The sequence below is a fragment of the Microtus pennsylvanicus genome, chromosome 14 (assembly GCF_037038515.1).
Source record: "Microtus pennsylvanicus isolate mMicPen1 chromosome 14, mMicPen1.hap1, whole genome shotgun sequence".
Classification (NCBI taxonomy): Eukaryota; Metazoa; Chordata; class Mammalia; order Rodentia; family Cricetidae; genus Microtus; species Microtus pennsylvanicus.
In genome coordinates, this window is record NC_134592.1 from 7,719,282 (window position 1) to 7,740,505 (window position 21,224).

Consider the following 21,224-nt stretch of genomic DNA (forward strand, 5'->3'; position numbering starts at 1 on the left):
CAGCAGCCAAATATCATCTTTTGTTGGGTGATGGTGGTGCACGTCTTTAATCCCAGCACTCGGGAGACAGAGGCAGATGAATCTCTGTGAGTTTGAGGCAAGCCTGGTCTACAAGATAGCCTAGTCTGCAAGGCTCCCCAATTAGAGGCCAGTGGGAACTACAAAGTGAATCCCAGGCCAGCCTGGGCTACATAGTAGACACTGACAAGACAAAACAAAAAGAATACATTATATGGATCAACTAAAATTCTCTTATCATAAATATTTTGATTTTACCATTATAAGTAGCAGATACATATCCAAGCATACTGTTGGGAACCGGTTTTAAAGATATTTTTATTTTTAAAAATGTATTATTATCATTATTAATATTACAAGTGTGGGAGTTTTGCCTGCATGTATATCTGTGTACCATGTCTGGTACCTGCAGAGGCCAGAAGAGGTTATGAATCCCCTAGAACAGAAGTTACAGACAATTGTGAGCCACCATACACTGGGAGTCAAACTTAGGTTCTCTGCAAGAGCAGAGAAGTATCTTACCTGCTGACCCATCTCTCCAGCCCCTATTTTTAATTTTAATGGTGTGTATGTGAGTGTCTGAGTATATACACATGTCTGTATGCACATGCACTTGAAGGCACCATTGGAGGCCAGAACCAGAGTTACAAGCAGTTGTGAGCCACTTGAGATGGGTGCTGGGAACCTAACCCAGGTCCTCTGCAGAAGTAACAAGTACTCTTAACCTCTAAGCCCTTTCTCCAGACCCTTGTAAATATTTCAGAAGGTGGTAAAAGGCTGGTCCAGTAGAAGTGAATTAGTAATACTAACAGGAGCTTCAAGAGGTCGAGATATCGAAATTGTAAAATGCATTGCCAAACTGTCTTCCACAGCTGTCATAATGATTTATGCTTTAAACATGTTTCTCCAAAGGACATTCTGAGGTCAATAAGACACAGAACCCAAGAGTAAGACAGCCAGGAGGCCCACTGAATCTCTTTAGGTGGGGTTCTGGGAGAACTCAGCACCAGATCTGTTCCTTTCATCTAACGGGCAGATGGGAAATGGGCTGAAGTTGACTGACAAAACCGGCCAACAGAAGGCATGTCTGGGGTGGGCTTGGGAGAAATCAAGAGTTGTTTCCTCCCTGTCCTGTGACACATTTGATGAAAACCATTTAGACTCAACAAACACTCCTGACTAGTGTTTTTGCATTTCCTACGCTGCCTAATTTTCACACAAGCCTAAAGTCCCATTTTGCCCTACCTCAGGTTCAGACCCACTGCCATTACTAAACTGAGACTTTCTGCTGCAGAAAAACAGCAGCACATTGGAGTAGCTAATGACATCAGAGGGGGAAATGACTGGGGCTGAAGTCCCAAGGATCTCCTAAAATTAGCTGTGGGACCCTGGGGAAATTATTTAATGGCTCTAGGTTGCCATTTACCCATCTGAAAATGGTTCGGAATATAAGCCAGGTACGGTGGCACACACCTGTAATCCTGGAGTGTAATCACACTACTAAAATTAACTTACTGAAAATGGCCACAGTTCTGAGTAGGTGGGCAAAGCCAGACTCTGAACCAAATGCTGCTCAGGTTGAAACCCTGGCACTTACTAACCCTAATTTCCCCTCCAGCTCACCTTCACTTATTCTCTAAGCTAACACCAAGGACGCCTTCTCCCCACTCAGGCTTTAGAATTCACTATCCCTCTACACAGAATGCTTTCCCCCACAGATGTGGCTTCTTTTCATCCCTGGGGGCTCAGCTACAGAAAGGCCTTCCCGGGCCAGATCACTTATGAATATCTAAACTCTCCTTTCCATCCACATGGCCTTCATAATCCTCATCACAGCTTCTGATTCTTCACTTGCTAAATAACCTCTTCTGTGAGAAGGAATGCCAATTTAGCACAGAGAAGATGTCTATAAATAATTGTTGAATAAATAAATAAAATGTTAACTTCTAGTCTTATTGAGAAAGAATATTCTCAATGCAATCCCCTTCCCTCTGCCCTGCCTCTGTTTTTTCTCTGCTTGATATCAAACACAAGGCCCTTGTTCTTGCTAGTGTTATACCCCAGCCCTTTTATTCCAGTCTTTAAGATAAATAATGCTAGGATCGGAGAGATGGCTCAGCAGTTGAGAGCACTTGCTGCTCTTCCAAAGGACATGGATTTGGTTCTTAGCACCTATCCACCAACTTGGCAGCACTCCAGTACTAAGGAATCTGATGCCCTCTTTGGCCTCTTCAGGCATTGCATGTATATGGTACACATACGGATAGGCAGACACATATAATGCATAAAAATATATAAGCAATGCTTCCTTGGCTATGAGTATTTCAGTTTAAAACACAAAAGTGAAGTTAAAAGTTATGGGCTAGAGAGACAGATCAGTGGTTAAGAATGCTTTCTGCTCTTCCAGAGGACCTGAGTACAAATACCCACTTTGGATGGCTCACAACTTCTTGTAACTCTAGCTCCAGGGGATCTAACACCCTCTCCTAGCTCCATAGGCACCCACATACTGGGGGAATGCACAAAACAAATACATACATCAAGTAAAACTTTTTTTTTTTTTTTAGTTTTTCGAGACAGGGTTTCTCTGTGGCTTTGGAGCCTGTCCTGGAACTAGCTCTGTAGACCAGAGCTGATCTCGAACTCACAGAGATCCGCCTGCCTCTGCCTCCCGAGTGCTGGGATTAAAGGCGTGCGCCACCATCGCCCGGCTTGCTTTCTTTTCTTGAGGGTTTCTCTGTGCCATTCTGGCAATCCTGGAACTTGCTCTGTAGATTAGACTGGTCAGAATTTACAGAGATCTGCCTGCCTCTGCCTCCTGAGTGCTAGGATTAAAGATGTGAGCCACCACCTCCTGGGCTTCTTTACTCTTTAATTATAATTGTTACATATATGTGTGTGTATAAGTTTGTAAATACAATCTGCTAAGACCATTTAGTGTAATCACAAATGGCTCTTACAATCCATCTTTAGTGTGGCTTTTAAGTTATTCATTTATTTTGATATACAGTCTCACACCATAGCTTTGGCTGGCCTAGAACTCCCAGGGATCATCTAGTTTAACTTCATGTCTGCTGGGAGTACAATCATACATTACCATGGCCAGTAGATGCTGTATTAAGATTAATACCTTTAATCCCAGCACTCAGGAGACAGAGGCAGGAGGATCTTTGTGAGTTCGAGGCCAGCCTGGTCTACAGAATGAGTTCCAGGACCGCCAGGACTACACACAGAAACTTGTCTTGAAAAACAAACAAACAAAGATTTTATGGTGGAATGCAAAGGATCGGGGAATAATTTGTCTTAGAAATGAAATGCTGTTGCTTCCCTGCTTCTGTCCCTGCTGGCTAGCCAACTGTTCACAGGTTAAACCCAACCCAAGCGTTGAAACCAGACATCTGAGGAAAGCTCCATATCTAACTTCATCTCCATCTACATTTTCTGCTCCAGTTGCAAACTTTACATTCTTATTTATTTGTTACTAGTGTGTGTGTGTGTGTGTGTGTGTGTGTGTGTGTGTGTGTGTGTGTGAGAGAGAGAGAGAGAGAGAGAGAGAGAGAGAGAGAGAGAGAGAGAGAGAGAAAGAGAAATGCACATATGTAGGTGTATCTGTACCATGGTTTCTACGTGAAAGCCAGAGGACAACACTGTGGAGTCAGTTCTTTGTCTGCCTTTACATGGGTTCCAGGAATTGAACTCAAGTTACCAGGTTTGCAAGGCAAGTGCTGTTCCCCCATGAAGCAGCATGCTGGCCCCTAAATGAGCTTGAATTCCCAGAACATGGGAGGTAGAGGAAGGATGATTGCCATAAATTCAAGGCCAGCTTGGTCTACACTGACAGTTCACAAACCAATCAAAGTTTACACAGCCAGATTCTGCCAACCTCCACCCCCAACCAATGAACTAAAACAAACCCACAAACAACTACTAGAGTACAGTACAATCAACACTGTACTCATCTTTGTTGTATTAATCTCTCTCTCAAAAACCCTGTGCTGAGGGCAAGTCTGTGGATAATCTGGGCTTTATAGCAAGAGCCTGTCCCCAAAACAAAACAAACAAAAAACTATGCCACGCTGCCCCAAGACTACAGCAAAGATTCACCGTAACTATTACGACCAGATCCAAAGCGTACATGCACAGGAAACAAACATGCAATCTAAACTTGCTTCTGCCTCAACAATTCATTTTTAAAAAAAAGAAAGAAAGAAAGAAAGAGAAAGAAAGAGAAAGAAAGACCTATCCCGACTCCTGAAACTAAAGGTACACCTTTAGTCCCAGCAGTGGGGAAGCAGAGGCAGGAGGATCTCTATGATTTTGAGGCCAGCCTGGTTGGCCAGCCTATAGAGCTAGTTCCAGGTCAGCTAGGGCTGTCACACAGAGAAACCTCGTCTCAGAAAATAAAACAAAACAACAGCAGAAAAAACACACCACCTAATATCTGTCCTCTGACTCTCCCAAGTTCCTGGGTCAATACTGGCAGAATTCTCTAGGCTTGACCCCAAAGCCCATTTTTATTATTTGTATAACTCTCCTATTCCATTCCTCATCTCTCCAAATTCAATCAACGGTTGTTGTCTGCTTCCTTCCTTTTTCCCTATTAAGTTCTAGGAGTCATTTGGTTCAAATTATATAGAAGCTACTGTAAAATGGGATCCTCCTCAACCCAAAGAATAACTTCCTCAGAAAAACCTGAAAACAAGTCCATTAAAAACCATTGAAAAGGCTGGGCGGTGGTGGCTCACGCCTTTAATCCCAGCACTTGGGAGGCAGAGGCAGGTGGATCTCTGTGAGTTCGAGGCCAGCCTGATCTACAAGAGCTAGTTCCAGGACAGGCTCCGAAGCTACAGAGAAACCCCGTCTTGAAAAAAACAAAAACAAACAAACAAAAAACATTTAAAAAGACAATGAAAAAGACATCAAAACAAACTTGCTTGGCGCTGGAGAGGTAGCTCAACCCTTCAGAGCAAGGGCTGCTCTTCCACAGGACCAGGGTTCAATTTCCAGCACCCACCTGATAGATCACTTTAGTTCTGGGGGATTTGATGCCCTCTCCTGACCTCTGCAGGCACTGCACACATGGGTGCACAAATACACAAGCAGGCAAAACACCCATATACATAAAATAAGTTTTTAAACTTAGGAAAAAAATGACCAGATTTCATCCTCTCCATCCCTGATTCCCAAGTCCACCCCGAAAATCAAATGGGATTCGCAGGTTTGAAATCTCAAGAGCCAGGCTACACCCTTCCTGAGGGTAGTGACTGGCTGTCAGTCAGGTAACAAAAACAAACAAAACGGTCCCAGTGCATATCAGCATTACAGCTGAGTACAAGAAGGTACAAAAAGGGTTACAGCTTAGACAGACTCTGGAGATAAGGGACTAGAGCAGCTTCATACCTAGGACCCAGCTTTTCCGCAGCTCCCTTCTTCAAAAGTTTCTAAAATTTCGGCTGCAAATGATCTTTCCAGTCAATGACAAAACAATACCCTTCACATTCTGCCAACAAATGGAACAGAAAAGTCCCTGAATATCAGTGAGAAAGAGAAAGCACAAAAGGGTAGGAAAAAGAAGCAAAGTTGAGAAGGGAAACGATAAGGTACTAGAAAGCCAGAGACTTAAATGGACTCGAGGAAAAGGCTGCGAAGCCAGCAGAGTCGTGTGGGTGACAACAGGTCAAACTATCCTTTATTGAGATGGATCAGCAGACCCTGTACTTAACTGTGCATGCACTGACCCATTTAACGTTCCACCACCCCAAGATAAAAACTTATCACCTCCGTTTTACGGATGACGAAACTAAAGCTAGGAAGTTGACACTTGCTCCAGCAAACTGATAAGAAAGGGAAGTGCAGTGACCAGACCTCGGGTCTGACCCCGGGGTCATCCCATTCTTTAACCCTCACTGCCCATTCCGCCTCCGAGGCCACACAGTCCTTATTAACCGGGAGGCAACGGCTTATGCATTTAACCAGCACTTACTGAACTCCTAATGGGTGCCCAAGCCAGCTGCTTGGCGCTGGTGGGCGAACGGAAGGGTTTCCTGCTGAGGGTCGGAGGGACAGAAAAGAACGAAACGTCAATCTCCAGGCTGAGGAGCCTGGAGCCCGCGGCGAGAGGGATACAGGGTGGGGCAGGAGGGGAGGAGCAAGGGGAGCTGGGGCGCCGCCGCGGCCCCGGGCGGTGTGCGAACGCCGCGACGCCCGGTGCCCGGCACGGACGCGGGCTGTGACAGACGTGCCGCGCGCAGTGGCTGCCAGAGGGACGGCGACGCGACTGTGGAGCCCCGACGGCTGAGACAGGGAGGGGCGGCTCTGCCAGGAGGAGGAACGGCGCGGGGCCCGCGTCGGAGACGACGGCGGCATCGGGGACCCGCCAGCGCGCTCCCGGACTCACCTCCCGCGGCAGCCCCTCAGGACTCGTCAACCCCGCCAGCCCGGAGGAGGCGGGATGCACTCCGGGCCGCAGGGGCTGCCGGGAGCCTGTTGCCTGGGCAACGGGTTGGGCCTCCGAGAGCAGCTGCGACTCCGCGGAGGAGAGCTAGAGTGACAGAGCCACAAGTGTTGGCCGACCCGTGGAGCGGAAGTGACGTCACTTCCTCAGTCCGAGGGCGGAGCCTCGGGTCTCCTTGTTGATATCTACCTGTGGACCGCATGGAAGGTGCGTGCGAGGGCTGTGCTTCCCCTATTGTGGTGAGGCTGCAGGTCTGGGGGAAGGTCGGGAGCCCGCCGTGTGACTTGCGGGGCGCGCATGAACCTCGCGGGCTGTCCGGAGCCTATTCTTTCCCGTGTGAGATCTGAGTGTGGCGATGTACGTGAAGTATTTGTCAGAGGTGTGACGCTCAGAGCATTCCGGAGCCCATTGGCCCAACATGCCTGCCCCTCCAGAAACCGTTGCTTGAACTCCGGCAGTCAGGAACACCGGCCGTGGAGCTTGCAGCTTGTAATAAAGGCTGTCTCTGTGTGCCGATTGGTGCGTATGGCAGTGGTCTCATGGAGTAACTTCAGTACCGCCCTGGCCTGTGACCGATCACTGATAGCTCCCTACTTGGCTGTGAGTATCTAGACCTCGGAGCTGTGCTTTGAGTTCCTAAGTGGGGCCTGCAAACTGCGTCCGATGTGATACTCGCTCTTAGGAACCACCACCTAGGGATAAATACAGGTAGTAAGAGCAGTTCCTCCATGTAACATGTTTGATTCAGCATATACTATGTGCAAGATATGGGAGGAAACGAGACTGAACTAGTTTGGTTGAACTCAGTCCAGCGGGGAATATAGACATTAAGCGGATAACTAGATTCACTGTTATCCGCTGAATGTGATGACAGCCAAGGTATAGGTGACAAACGTCTACTGCGGTGATTCCTAATGTAACCAAGGTATTTGATGGAACTCTTCAAATGTGCCTCCCGTTGCTGTGGTAAAGTACCCCTACTAGAAAGCTCTTTGGAAGGAAAGGGATTATTTTATTTGGTTTACCCTAACAGGACACAGTCCATCACTGAGGGAAATGGGTAGGAACCCAAGCAGGAACAGTGAGGGAAGGCTGCTTGTTTTCCAGCTCCCTCCCAGGCTCATGCACGGCCAGCTATCTTAGTTTGTCTCTATAAGATTTCATTTATTATTTTATTTGTATGAGTGTTTGCCTGCATTTATCTAAGTGCACTGTATGTGTGCAGTGTTCAAAGAGGCCAGAGAGGCTGTAGTATCCCCTGGAATTGGACTTACAGCTGGTTGTGAGACACTATGTGAGTGCTGGGTCCTCCAGAAGAGCAGGAAGTGCTCTTAACTTCTAAGCCATCCTCAGGCCCTCAGATAGTCTTCTTATACAGCCCAGAACCACTTCGCGAGGGTGGCACCAAGAGCTAGGCCCTTTCTGTCATTCATCACACAGACATATCCCCACAAATAGCTCTTCTTCAGTGTGGCTCTCCCCAGGTAATATCAAGTTAACAGCGAAACTGACCAGGGCAATACCTTTCTTTCTTTGTTTCATTTTTGCATTTAGCTATTGCAGATATATTTATTGCAATTTACAGATACGTTAATAATAAGTCAATAACAAATAGAATTTTAGCTATAATTTTTTTGCATCAGAAAAAAATGGGTCTTGCCAGGCGGTGGTGGCGCACGCCTTTAATCCCAGCACTCAGGAGGCAGAGGCAGGTGGATCTCTGTGAGTTCGATGCCAGCCTGGTCTACAAGAGCTAGTGCCTGGACAGGCTCCAAAGCTACAGAGAAACCCTGTCTTGAAAAACTAAAAAAAAAAAAAAAAAAAAGAAAGAAAAAAGAAAAAAATGGGTCTCAAAATATTCTAGTCCCCTGATGAAGGTGAGACTAAATTATCGAAAAATAAAATTTGAAGTGGGAGAGGTGGCTTAGCAGTTAAGAGCACTTCCTGCCTTTCTAGAGTCTTGGAGTTTGGTCCCCAGCATCCACATTAGGCATATCACAAACACCTACACTGCTGGCTCCAGGAGATAAGTCACCTTCTGGCCTTGGCAGACACTCCAACAGAAGCACACAAACGAATCTTTAAAATCTGATAGTTTGATGTCAAGATACAAATAGAAGTTACCACATTTCATGTCTCAAAAGTGGACATTTTACCTGTGTGCACATTGACACTTAGAGCACCATTACAAGACTTTAGCATATGGAATATTCCACTCAAAACCCTAAGGATTTTCTTTCATGGGAGGGGGCCTTAACATTAAGATTAAAGTAAAAAAAGAAAAAAAAAGGACAAGAATTCTGTTACTCTCCTCCAGTCCAATTTTAAATAGTTCCTTCTGTCCTCATCACCATCTGGTCCTTATACAGGAGAATTTAAATTTTCATTTATTTATTCATTTTAAGTAACTTACAAAGTAGCAGGTTTCTTTATGGCATTTCATACTTAATTTTGGTTGGCCCTCTTTTGATTCTGTCCCCCATCTCTAATGATACCCTCTTACCCAGCATTCCCTTCCACTTTCTTATCTCATGGGGGAGTATTTATTTATTTATTTTTTTGGTTTTTCGAGACAGAGTTTCTCTGTGGCTTTGGAGCCTGTCCTGGAACTAGCTCTGTAGACCAGGCTGGTCTCGAACTCACAGAGATCCGCTTGCCTCTGCCTCCCAAGTACTGGGATTAAAGGCGCGCGCCACCACCGCCCAGCAAGGGAAGTATTTTTAACCAATTTTTACTTGTTTTGGCAATGAGGGTAGGATATAAGGTATGGACATTATGTCACTGTTCTGCCCCAACCTTATTCATTGCCCGCTATTCACTGTGCTTAGTTTGTCCTGTTTGTCACATGCTGCTCTGCTTGTGTGAGCTCCTCCGTATTTGCCTCTCTTTCTCCATTTTAGCCTGGTAATGCTGGTTTGTCCTGTCTGTTATACTCACCAAGTTCATGGTCATATCAGGGCCCATGCTGACTCCCTCTCCCTGGCTTCACACCTCATATTCATGCTAACACAAGAAGAGTCCTACTACACAGCCCACATTAGCCTCTTTTTAACTCACAGTGGTTGTCTGGCCTTGGACTCTTAGTAATCCTCTTGCCTCACTCTCTGGAGCACATGACACCTGGCTTCCTGTTCCAGTTTTTGCATAGTACTTACAATCTGAACTGGCTAAGATCATTTCCGTGGGTGTTGTTTGACTCTCTTTTGGAAGGTGAGTGCCATGGGAAAGGCCCTAGTCTCATTCAGTCACTTCGTTCTTCATACTTGACATATTGAAGGTAGCCTACTGATATTTGTTAGTTGTTTAAGTAAAGAATGAATGAAAAAAAATCAGTATATTTAAAAGACGAGCTATGGGCTAGGTATGGTTGTACAGGCTGCAATCCAAGCTACTAGGGAGGCTGAGGCAGGAAGATAGAAAGTTCAAAGTCTGTCTGAGCTATAAAATAGCTTCTGCCTGCCTGGGCAACTTGGTGATACCGTCTCATACAGTAAAATGGGCTGGGACTATAGCCCTAGTTCATTCCCAATACCATTAAAACAAAGACCAGGGCCCTAAATAATACTGAGTTAACTAGGTGAGTGAAGACACACAAGAATTAGTATGACCCAAGTTGGAATGGTACAGAGCCAGCATTGAGGCACAAAAGAGTAAATTAAAGACCGTATTGGAGAAGGGATAGGCAGACTTGGGTACTAGTAGTAGGCCTTGTGATACAGGTTGTTATATGTCAGGCCCTCACAGCGTATATTACTAATATACTTTTTTTTTTCTTTTTTTTATTTAGAGACAGGGTCTCACTGTGTAGCCCTGGCCAGCCTGGAACTCAGTACATAGACCAGTCTGCCTCAAACTCGTATATCCACTTCTAACAGCCCTATGGAGTAGATGCTGTTTTATCACCACTTTGCAGATGAGACACTGTCTTAAAAAGAAAAGTAGACAAGTGTTTATGGAGCCATGAGCTGTGAACAGCCTCTTAGATTCTGGAACATTGGTTTATCCAGTTTGTGTGACATTTCAGACCATTTTACTATGAATGGCTGTGATCATGTGTTCCTTAATAGTCATGTTTCTTTTGGTCCCTCTCAGCAAAGACTCCTGGAATTGCAACACCCAGGAAACCTGTCTTATCTGTCAGTGCAAGGAAAATTAAGGACAATGCAGCTGATTGGCATAACTTAATCCTGAAGTGGGAAAGCCTCAATGACGCCGGTTTTACCACCGTGAGCAATATTGCCAACTTGAAAGTCAGCTTATTGTAAGTACATGTGGAGTTCCCATGCTCTGTATTGTCACATTTAACCATTGGGCCTAAGAATCAAGGGAGTGAGAATTTATTGGTGAAATAAAGTAAAACAAAATATTGAACCAAAAGAATGACAAAAATGATACATGCAAATATGAACCATACATATACACTTAAATGCAGATGTGTGCCAGGTGTTGTGATCCACATTGGTAAGATATGCTGAAAAGGCAGGGACAGGAGGATTACACATTTGACACCTTGGGCTAGGAACATGGCTCAGTGAGTATAGGTGCTTACCACAAGCCTGAGTGCAGTCCTCACAACCCACATGGTAGAAGGAGAGAACCAAACTGCAAGTTATCCTTGCCCATCACACCATGGCATAAATGGGCCCATTTTTATATACACACAAATAAATGTAAAAGTAAATATAAAATTATACTTCATATTGTTTACATCTGTTTATAAAGTTAGGAAAAGATTGGGAAGAGGAAGACATGATACTGTCCTTAGGAATGTGGGATGGTAGGTAAATGGGATTTCATGTGTATACTGCTGCGTAGTAGGGGGAGCGGGCTGCATCCCACCACCCAGCTAGTTTAACCCCGATATAATCACACAGATTATATTAATTAAATTACTGCCTGGCCCATTAGCTCTAGCCTCTTATTGGCTAACTCTCACATCTTGATTAACCCATTTCTATTAAATCTGTATATCACCACGTGACTGTAGTTCACCCGCAAGATTCTAACCTACGTCCTTCTCGGGCCGGAGATTCATGGCATCTGTCTTCCCAGAATTCTGTTTTGTCCACTCTGCCCACCTAAGTGCTTGGCCCTATCAAAAGGCCAAGGCAGTTTCTTTATTCAACCAAATAAAGCAACACAAATACAGAGGGCCTCCTACACCACTGCCTACCATTTAGCCCTTCCTCCCTCCCTTCCATTTATTGATTCTGTTTGGTTGCTTTTTGGTTCTTTTTTAAATAGTTTCCTGGTGCAGGAGAATTGTCTGTATTCTGTCAGTCATGTTTTGAATAAATGCTGATTGGCCAGGCAGGAAGTATAGGTAGGTCAATCAGGCAGGAAGTAGAGGTGGGGGCCATGAGAACAGAATTCTGGGAAGGAGGAAGCCCATTCCTCCCACTCCTGCCCAGACTCCAAAGAAGCAACTTGTGACCTGCCAGCTGAAAAAGGTTCCAAGCCATATGGCTAAAATAGATCAGAATAATGGGTTAATATAAGTCATAAGAGCTAATAAGAAGCCTAAGCTAATGGGCCAATCATCTTTATAGAGATCTCTGTGTGATTTTCTTTGGGGCTTGCCGGCTGTGGGGTACCAGGCAGACAGAAACCCCAACAAGGAAGCTGGCCCTGCTCATGTTACAGTTTTCTTCCGCCAAGCTGGCCCTTTTTCTTTTGTAACAGTTTCCCTCCTCTAAGCTGACCCTGAACACCCAGAGCCCTTCCTGCCTGGATCTCCTAACTTGCTGGGGTTACATGTGTGCACCATACCTGGCTTATTTACATTTTTGGCAGGACCTCACTATGTTGCTATAACCTCCTTCAGGAGTTGGAATCACAGGTTGCCCCCACCAGAACCATTGCACCCAGTTCATTTTATATACCTTTTTGTTAGTATATATAGATATTGTTTGTGCCTGTGTGTGTGTGTACTGCTTGTGTGTCTGCTGCCCACAGAGGCCAGAAGAGAGCATTACTCTGGAACTAGAATTACAGATGATTGTGAGCTGCCATGTGGATGCTTGGGTCTTTTGGAAGAGCAGTCAGTGTACCTAGCAACTAAGCTTTCTTTCTCTGGCCAGAGCTTATTATTGTTTTTTAGGTTTATTAACTTTATGCATATAAGTGTTTTGCCTGCATGTATGTATGTGCATCACATAGGTGCAGTTCCTTAAAAGGCCAGAAAAGGGTGTGAGCTTCCATGTGGATACTGAGAATGGAACCTGGGATCTCTGAAAGAGCAGCAAGTGCTCCTAACCACTGAACCCTCTCTCCAGCCTCCATCCCTTATTAGTTTTGAGACAGGGACTTCTGTAGGCCCAGGCAGACCTCAGACTCACTATGTAGATGCAATGACCTTCAACTTCTTATCATTTTGCCTTCATCTCCCAAGAACTGGAATTATAGGTGTTTGCCACCACCTCCAGCTTCATTTGTTTTCCTAAAAAAGACAAAGTTGGGGTAGGGAGACTAGAAAAATGACTCCATGGCTAAGAGTATTTTCTAGAGTTTGTGCGGCGGCTCTGTGACAGGTTCGGCTTCACATGTGCCTCCCATCCAGCGCCACCACTATGCCCAAGAGGAAGGTTAGTTCCGCTAGGCTGTCGGCCAAGCCTGCCCCTGCCGAGGTGGAAGAGTGCCAGAACAAGGCCGCGGGAAAAGATAAATCATCAGATAAAAATGTGCAAACAAAAGGAAGAGGGGAGCAAAGGCAAACAAGCTGAAGTGACCGACCAGCAAACCACAGCTCTGCCTGCAGAACACCAGAGTCCAGCCTCTGGAGGAGAAGAGAAAGAACCATCCATCATGTCTGTCCGTGTCCCCACCTCCCTTCTTCTACAATCCAGAGGAATATTTTTATCAACTATTTTGTAAATGTGAGTTTTTTAGTAGCTCTAGAAACATTTTTAAAAGGTGGGGAGAAATCCCGCTTCATCCAATTTTTTAAGTATAAATGATTTTTTTAAGAGATTAAATCACTTGTGGTTGTTTATTTTTTGGTGCAACCAGAAAATAGCAGGACAACTGAATCAGGAGAGGCTATGACTGTCTCGGGGGTCATAACATAACATTCCATAGAGGGGGCTAGTCTTATGTCCTACTGCACAAAGCATACTAAATGGCAATTTGGAGTCTCGGTTGTGCATTTATCTCTGGAATATTTTCAGCTATATCTGGTCTCGTGTTTCTAGTAGAACTGTTGCCTAAACTACTCCTCGGCGCTTGCCCTGTCAGAGCTGTCCTCATGGCAGCCCGTCTTCCTAACCAGGGTATAATGTGCTGTGAGGGGTGAACTTTTGAGTGTGCACTGTGCCTGGCATAAAATGGTGGGTCAGTGGGACTGAGGATTTGAGCACTTGACTATGTGAGGTCTTAGGGAAGATTTGCCAAACGTGAGGATGGAGCATCATTTGGAATGTGATCACAGAGAAACAACACATGGCTCTTGGATACGTGAACACAATGTATGACTTCAGAGTTTGGGTACATGTTTTAAGAATTGAAAAGACTGTGTACTTTGCTCCTCAACCAATAAAATCTCCATTGTAAAGGAGAAAAATAAGAAAGAGTATTTTCTACTGTATTACAGAGGAAGTGGGTTCAGTTCCCGGCATCCATATGGCAGCTAACAGCTGTTTGTAACTACAACTACAAATGATCTGATGCCCTCTTCTGGTCTCTGTGGGCACTGCAAACACATAGTACACATAAACACAGATAGACAAATACTCATACACATAAATTTTTTAAAAATTGAAAAAAAAACAAAGGAAACAAATGATGGTGCACACCTTTAATTCCAGCACTCAGGAGGCAGAGGCAGATAGATCTATGTTAGTTTGAGGACAGCCTGGTCTACAGAGTAAGTTCCAGGACAGCCAAGGCTACCCAGAGAAACCCTGTCTGGGAGATGGGGAAGAAGTAAGTGTGGTGGCTCATTCCCTCAGTCCCAGCACTTGGGAAGCAGAAGCAATTGGATCTCTGGGTTTGAGGCTGACCTGGACTATATAGCAAGTTTCAAGCCAGCTAGGACTACATAGTGAAGTCCAATCTTTAAAAAAAAAAGACAAAGGAGGTTTTGGAGAGGTAGCTCAGTCAGTCAGGAACTCACCATGCAAACACAAAGACCTGAATTCAGACTTCAATGCCCAATGTGTGTTTGAGTTTTTTTGTTTGTTGTTTTGCTTTGTATTTTAAAGATTTATTTATTATGTATGCAGTGTTTTGCTTGCATATACACCTGCAGGCCAGAAGAGGGCACCAGTTCTCATTACTGGAATTAAACTCAGGACCTTTGGAAGTGCTCTTAACCTCTGAGCCATCTCTCCAGCCCCCAATGTGTGTTTGTAATCCCAGGACTGAGATGAAAGAGACAGGCCACCACCCCAGCCTAGTTAGTCTTTGAGCCCCAGGTTCCAGTGATGGGAATCCATGTCTTCAAAAGGGTAGATGGCTCTTGAGGAACACCAGAGATTAACTCCTGGTTTTGTAAGCACTTGTGGCAGGTGGCATACGTTATAGTGCATGCTCATGGCCGAGCCAGAAAGAAGATATTGGGTTCCCAAAATCCTGTGAAGGGTATACCATCACATAGATAGATGTCTCCCCACTAGACCCTAACCTTAATCATTGCACTTCCTCCTACCATCACCATAGGCTGAAAACCAAGCCTTTAATGTCCAAACTGTATGGATCACATACTTCAGTTTAAAAACCATTCACCAACTCTTGACTCCTTCAGGAAATGACCCATGTATTATGCGTCTTTGTACTCTGGCACTAAGCCCTACACCAAGGATGCCCAGGGCTAGAGTATAGCTTTGCAGCAGAGCATTTATAGCACACTGGAGGCTCTCAGTTCTATCTGAGCATAGCAAACTTGAGTGATGGATGGATATGCTCAATGTGTATGCAAATAAACATCTACTATAATAACATTTGCAACATGTATGTAAAATATCTAACATGGCTAATGACTTTTATAGAATTTATTATAACAATTTTTTTTTTGGCTTTTTGAGACAGGGTTTCTTTGTGTAGCTTTGGAACTCACTCTGTAGACCAGGCTGACTATGAACTCTTCTTCCTCCTCAAGCCTTGGGATAAAGACATTTGGTCACCCAGCATGAGATGAGTTTAAATCTTGTAATTTGTACCCATTATCTCCTGCTTTGTCCAGGAGTAAAGAGAAGGTTGAATTAGAGAGCAGCAGCCCAGCTTCCAGTGAAAAGGGAGAGAAGACGAATCTGGAATATGATAAGGAACTTGAAGCGCTGTGTGAGGAGCTGCAGGTCACCTTGGATGCCTTGGTAAGACCTAAAGGTGCAGGTCATCTACATCACTGTCACTCAGGCCTAATGGAACGGTTTGGGGTTTGTTTGACCATGGGGGGTGTTCAAGCTGTGAGAGGCCCTTTCTCCTCCTCAGCCTCCTCTTCCACCTACCTAACAAATCCTGAAGCTCTCAAGATGCTGCCCAGTACACTGTTCTGGGCAGTTTCAACCACTTGAAGGGTCCATTGAGTAAGTATTTAGACTTTGGGGCCCAGACTATCTGTGTCATGGTGACTTCTCCGTACTGCCACACAATACTGAAACAGCCGTGGTCACTAGTTATCAGTGTGGACAGAGCAGGTCTTATTTCAGGTTGTGTCCTGTATTTCTTGTTCAGATTGTTTGCACATTGGCATTGGAAGTTCTGGCTGAAATATTGTCCCCACAGTACAGCTCTAGCTTGGGAATGTTTCTGACATTTCCTTCCTAACTAGCACTGAAAGCTGTTCCAGATTTACTTTGAATATTTCCTGCCTCTGTCCTAGAGTTAGCCTTTCCCCAAGGGGCCCAGATCCCTTGTATAGGAAAGTCCTGTTGGAAACCTGTTAGCTGCCCCCCTCCCCATAAAGGAAGGAAGAGAAAGAGACAGAGAGAGAGAAAGAGCTGGGTGGTGGCCCTCACCTTTAATACCAGCACTCGGGAGGCAGAGGCAAGCAGATCTCTGTGAGTTCGAGGCCAGCCTGGTCTACATAGTGAGTTCCAAGACAGCCAGGCCTTTACACAGAGAAACCCTGTATCAAGAAAAGAAGAAGAAGAAACCTGTTGCCCTGGGGCTAAAGAGATGTCTTAAGTATTATGAGCACTTGCTGCTCTTTCTAAGGACCACAGTTCAGTTCCCAGCACCCATATCGGGCAGCTCACAACTGTCTCTAACTCCAGATTCAGGGAATTCAGTACCCAATTTTGGCTTCCACAGGCATCCACACACATAAATAATAAATCTTATTAGAGAAAGTAAGCTCTACACACTAACTCTCAGGGCTGCTCTTCCTGAGTTCCATTCCCAGCAACCACATCTATAATGAGATCTGGTGCCCTCTTCTGGCATCTAAGCATACATGCAAGCAGAACACTATACATAATAAATAAATCTTTTTAAAAGAAAGAAACTTTGTTCTGGCGATCCTGACTCAGGTTTGTTTTTGTTTTTTGAGACAGTTTTCTCTGTGTAGCCCTGACTGTTCTGAAACTCACTCTGTAGATCAGCCTGGCCTTAAATTCACAGAGCTCCACCTGCCTTAGCGCCTGAGTGCTGGGATTAAAAGGTGTACGCCACCACTGCCTGGTTTGAATTTGTCTTAAACTGTCTTGGAAAAGTATTCTCATTCTGTGTTCAAGCCCAAAAGCTAGGGTTGGAGACTGAATGCTGCTTTTCTTGTTTACCTGGCCATTAAAGAGGTTTGGCTTTACATATCTTTTCTTGGGGGATTGGTGCAGCCTTTCCCCTTAAGATGCACCCCCATTTAAGTGTGTTCTGTGTTACAGTGGGAGACACTCAGATGCTATGTATGAGTGGACTGTTCTTACACTGTTAGCTCAACAAAGCACACACAGATGACAGGTCAGGAGCCCCCAGATTTTCCTCCTCTCCGAATCCTTCTAAGCTTTTCTAGAACTAGGAGGGATCTGCCATGGGATGCACAGAAAGCTCAGATCCCTTACTGGCCCCGCCTCCTCACCTAACCTTAAGAATCTTCCCATGGGGGGAGGGGGAGCTGGCGAGATGGCTCAGTGGTTAAGAGCACTGACTGCTCTTGCAGAGGTCCTGAGTTCAATTCTCAGCAACCACATGGTGGCTCACAGACATCTGTAATGAGATCTGGTGCCCCCTTCTGGTGTGCAGGTGTACATGGAAGGAATGTTGTATACATAATAAATAAATAAATCTTTTAAAAAAAAAAAGAATCTTCCCATCGGAGACTAGAAATGATTGAACCTGTCTGGAGGTTAAGCCAAGTGAAATATTAAACATAAATTGATTTGAGCAGAAAGTAGAGACCTTTAAATATTAACATTTGCTGAATTTAGTGTATGCCACTCTAGATAAAACCAGGGGATGGGTGGTTGGGAGGATCAAGTACAAGATATTATGATTTTGATGCTGTATATTGCTTTTATTCCCCCAAGCACATAGCAGTTAACTGAAGGCGTAAGTCACAAAACAATCCCACACCAGTTTGGAATTGTGATTAATAAAAGGGTTATTTATTTAAAGGGAAAAATGTACAGATCACCGTCCTAGACAACAGCCCTCTGCACGACCAGAAAAGGAGTCTGGTAGCTGGGAGAGAGGGAGTAGACCACACCTAAGTGGGCTGGTATCTTAAAGGCTATTGGCTGAGGGAGCGGAAGGAGCTCCCGCAGCAGTTAACTATACTCAGGGGTTAGATATTTGGTTTTAATAAACCTTTGCTACCTAAGTCTACATGGAATCCTAGTTAATTCTGTTTATCTTAGTGATCATTCCTATAACTAATCGGGTGCTTCCCTGCCCTTCATCCGTGCCATCCTTTCTTGTCACTGTGGAGATTGTGTTTTTTTTTTTTTTGATTTTTTTTAAATTTATTTATTTATTAAAGACTTCTGTCTCTTCCCCGCCACCGCCTCCCATTTCCCTCCCCCTCCCCCAATTAAGTCTCCCCCCAGCCCGAAAAGCAATCAGGGTTCCCCGTCCTGTGGGAAGTCCAGGGAACCCCCACCTCCATCCAGGTCTAGTAAGTTGAGCATCCAACCTGCCTAGGCTCCCACAAAGCCAGTGCGTGCAGTAGGATCAGAAACCCATTGCCATTGTTCTTGAGTTCTCAGTAGTCCTCATTGTCCGCTATGTTCAGAGAGTCCGGTTTTATCCCAGGCTTTTCCAGACTCAGGCCAGCTGGCCTTGGTGAGTTCCCAGTAGAACATCCCCATTGTTTCAGTGTGTGGGTGCACCCCTCGCGTTCCTGAGTTCCATGCTCGTGCTCTCTCTCCTTCTGCTCCTGATTTGGACCTTGAGATTTCAGTCCTGTGCACTGTGGAGATTGTGCTGGTGTTTCCTGACGGAGGACACAGCTGCAGAGGGAGGGAGATCTGTGGGTTTCAGATTCTCGTTGTGCTCTCTGTGTGGATCGGAGGCTCACAGAGGCTGCAATGAGCTCGGAAATGCACCTGCTGAGTGTCTCTCTGCCTATCTCACTCCATAATGGTGGCCTGCTGGGTCTTTGGAGCTAAACACTAGTGCTGCTTAGAGATCTTACTGGGGTGGGAATCACCAAGCTTTCTTCTCTCTGAGTAACAAACCCACAATACCCACCTGCTCACACACCCTGGAAATCTGTCTGTGGCGGTAATGGGGTGAGTTACTAGAATCTTAGCCTTCAAATATTTTGTAGTTATTAAATCTGAGATTAGAAATTCTAAGCAATATTCTCATACTCTAAATTAATATCTTTTTCAGACTAAAATACAAATGAAAATGGAAAAGCTGTCTTCAACCACCAAGGGAATTTGTGAACTAGAAAATTACCATTACAGGGAAGAAAGTAACCGGCCCCTTCTGTTTCACACATGGCCCACGGCCTTCTTTTGTAAGTAGTTCTCCTGAAGGTGTCTTTGTTTTTTGTTGTTGTTGTTGGTTTTTTGTTTTTTTTGGTTTTTTTTTTTGGTTTTTGGAGACAGTTTCTCTGTGTGGCCTTGTGTTTCTTACCAATTAACTACCCTCAACTGGCTTGGTCCTTCTTTATTCCAGTGCTGTTCTGATTTGTTTTGAGGAGAGTTTTATGTGCTGAGGATGATCTTGTATTTTTCATCCTTCCTTCTGCCTCCAGTCTGTGCTCAACTTCCATATGCTGGGATTGCAAGTATTCACCACTACGCCCAGTGTATGGGGTGTCAGGGATTGAACCTAGGGCTTCACGCATGTTGGTGCTCTACCAGATGAGTCACTTGGCCAGCTCTGACTCTGGCTTTTAACCAGAAGCCTGTGAAAGCACGGCTTGAGTCTAGGAGAGTGCATTCTCATGCAGCACAGTACCTGGTCTGTTGCAGATGAGGTCTCCCACCGGCTCTCCAATGCATACAAGAAGGAGCTCCTCCTGAAGCACACCATTGGTGCTGAGCTGGCCCACACTGCGGACCGCAACCTCATCCTGACCTACCTGTCCATGTGGCTCCACCAACCGTACATAGAGAGCGACAGCAAGCTGCAGCTGGAAAGCATGCTCCTGGAAACAGGGCACCGGGCCCTGTAACTCACCTGTCACCTTACCTGTGACCTCAGCCTCAGGGCTCAGACCACTGGCTGGACAGTCACTAGGGTGGGAACTGTTGGCCCGAGGGCCAGCCACTGCAGCCTCTCCAGACACAAAAGCACTTATGCAGCCATCCTCCCCTTCTGCCCTGTCCCAGATCATCATGTGACCACCATGGAGTGAAATAAATAAATGAGCTGAGGGCCTCATTTTGTAAACTGAGTATACTTTACATATTACACCTCTATAGGAAACCCGAGTTTCCTATTTTACTTTGTGCCTATTCCACCTTTTTTGTTTTTGGTTTTTTTTTTGTTGTTGTTGTTGTTTGTTTTGCTTTTTCTAGACAGAGTTTCTCTGTGGTTTTGGAGCCTGTCCTGGAACTAGCTCTTGTAGACCAGGCTGGTCTCAAACTCACAGAGATGCGCCTACCTCTGCCTCCCGAGTGCTGGGATTAAAGGCGTGCGCCACCACCGCCCGGCTAAGCTGAATTGTTTAACCACTGTACCATATCTCCAACCCTGGACTTAAAATTTGAAGAGAATGTTTTAGTTCTATAATTATAAGTAAAATCCCATAAATATTTAAGGTTTAAAAATCTTGTCACTTTCTAAGATTTTACTTTCACTGTGTCGGTGCCACATGTACAGAAGACCAGGGCAGCCACAAACAGGCATGGGATCCTTGGAGCCACACACTTGACCTCGTTGTTAGGAACCATGGCTGAAGTGATATATATTAAATATATGTTTTTTAGTCCTGTAGAGTTAACTGAGTTTAGAATTTCATAGAAGTGAAAACCACTTACCAAAAATTGCTGCTGTTTGCATGAAATGATGGGCCAAGCCAGAAAAATTCCAGTGATCGTGACTGTTTACATCTGGGGCCTGGATACTGTGTATCTGTTTAGCTTGAGATACCCACACAAGCCAGAGGAGGGTGTTTGAGCCTTTGGAGCTGGATCTTTTAAGCAGTTGTGAGCTGTCCAGCTTGAACAAATGCTGGGAATCAAACTCAGCCCTAAGAGTAGTATGTACTCTTAGACGTTTTTTAAGGTATCCTGGAATAGAGAACTCATAATGACTTCAGAATCACTATACTCCTGCCTCCACTCCCCAAATGCTAGGATTACGGACGGACACACCATGCCCGGCTCTTGTGTATTCTTGGTAATTTGTTCCCCAGACACCCATT

General features: G+C 45.0%; 2 protein-coding genes across 6 annotated transcripts in view; one reads left to right on the top strand and one right to left on the bottom strand.

Moving 5' to 3' along the window:
• Positions 1 to 6,551, bottom strand: part of Tecpr2 (tectonin beta-propeller repeat containing 2) — a 101,266-nt gene extending 94,715 nt beyond the window's left edge. For 3 of the 5 annotated variants that reach the window (XM_075947339.1, XM_075947338.1, XM_075947334.1), the window contains exon 1: positions 6,416 to 6,551. The gene's annotated coding sequence lies outside the window, so the exon portion shown is untranslated. Of the gene's footprint in view, positions 1 to 5,418; positions 5,519 to 6,001; positions 6,168 to 6,415 lie in introns of those variants that run through there. The other 2 variants (XM_075947337.1, XM_075947336.1) reach the window with 2 other exon arrangements.
• Cinp (cyclin dependent kinase 2 interacting protein) lies at positions 6,541 to 20,248 on the top strand. The gene is made up of 5 exons (XM_075947341.1): positions 6,541 to 6,679; positions 10,565 to 10,733; positions 15,651 to 15,780; positions 19,238 to 19,367; positions 19,828 to 20,248. Exons 1-5 carry the CDS (start codon positions 6,673 to 6,675, stop codon positions 20,028 to 20,030), a joined length of 639 nt encoding a protein of 212 aa, XP_075803456.1. The 5' UTR covers positions 6,541 to 6,672; the 3' UTR covers positions 20,031 to 20,248.
• The last annotated feature ends 976 nt before the right edge of the window (positions 20,249 to 21,224 follow it).

Coding starts and splice junctions, on each gene's coding strand:
- Cinp (XM_075947341.1), top strand. Junction 10,734..15,650: donor AACTTGAAAGTCAGCTTATT/GTAAGTACATGT, acceptor TGCTTTGTCCAG/GAGTAAAGAGAAGGTTGAAT. Junction 15,781..19,237: donor AGGTCACCTTGGATGCCTTG/GTAAGACCTAAA, acceptor TATCTTTTTCAG/ACTAAAATACAAATGAAAAT.